At 55.5% G+C, this 1085-nt stretch overlaps 1 protein-coding gene across 1 annotated transcript; it reads right to left on the reverse strand.

Moving 5' to 3' along the window:
- Positions 1-1037, reverse strand: CSUI_011382 (uncharacterized protein). Its single transcript, XM_068071481.1, has one exon. It carries the CDS (start codon positions 799-801, stop codon positions 601-603), a length of 201 nt encoding a protein of 66 aa, XP_067916545.1. The 5' UTR covers positions 802-1037; the 3' UTR covers positions 1-600.
- Positions 1038-1085: the final 48 nt, after the last annotated feature.

Raw genomic sequence — 1085 nt, forward strand, 5'->3', positions numbered from 1 at the left:
GGGGGGGGGGGGACCGACCTTGCTCCCTTATCTGCTCCAGTCCTTTAAGCCTCACGGGAGTCACGTCCAAACACCAGAAAATTCAAAACCGTACGGACGGAACATGGCAGCACCCGTGGGAGACACACTACTGTCTCTGCAGCCTACCCTGGCCACTCCCTGCCCGCGAGCAAGCAAGGGAAAAGAGAACTTCGTCTAAGCTATCAATAGGACTTTGTCTCCGTCAACTGCCGAAGAATGCCGGTGGAGCCGTTGCGGAGACAACAAAAGAACAATGCGTCACAAGCCCACAGGCGCAGGAGAGAACCTGCTGTCCGCTGACTAGTACACCGGAAACAACCGTGGAAACCGACAACTCAGAACTGTTGGCCGCTAGCTTCCCCGAAGAGAACCGACGACTTCACGACACGCACGACCAGTCGGTGTGGTTTCCTGTGAAGCGAAAGCGTCCTTTGCTGCTGGTGTAGGTCGCCTCCCAGCGTGCAGCTACGCGGGCTGCGCGACATAAACTGCTGCTATGGTGCTGTTCAATCAAACGCAGACACGGTATGACCGTGTAGAAAAGCCCTCTCGTGTTTCCCCCCCCCCCGCAGGAGGGATTCACACGACACACGTCCGTTTGTGGCTGTGATGCTGCCGTGGGCGGTTACTGTCGAAAGAGCACCCGACATAGAGAAGAAAAGTGGGTCCAGTGTAAGAAGAACAGCAGAACGCTGCAAATCGTGTACTTATCGAAAGAAAAGAGAGATACAGAAAGCAAACACTGGGCTTGGTTCGCGGCAGAGGTACGACCCGACGCATGCTGTTTGCGAAGAAAATCTGACCCTCAGCGGCGTGTCTGACGTTTACAGGGTGATGCTCAGTCCGAGACGTCCTCCCACTTGGCCCCCGACGATTTGCGCAGACGGCATGACAGATAGATGTTAAACATTGGTGAAAAGAAGACAATCACAAATCACTCGTCAAAACGACGACCGAAATGCAGCTAAAAAGATGCGGCCACTGGAGAGCCCACGGGCCACGGGTTGCAGGGCACATGCTAGCCTCACGACTTTTTCCCTCCCTACCGCGCAAGCGCGCACGAC

The sequence above is a fragment of the Cystoisospora suis genome, assembly GCF_002600585.1.
Source record: "Cystoisospora suis strain Wien I chromosome Unknown contig_11201, whole genome shotgun sequence".
Lineage (NCBI taxonomy): Eukaryota > Apicomplexa > Conoidasida > Eucoccidiorida > Sarcocystidae > Cystoisospora > Cystoisospora suis.

Coding starts and splice junctions, on each gene's coding strand:
- CSUI_011382 (XM_068071481.1), bottom strand. CDS start 801: ATGCGTCGGGTCGTACCTCTGCCGCGAACCAAGCCCAGTGTTTGCTTT.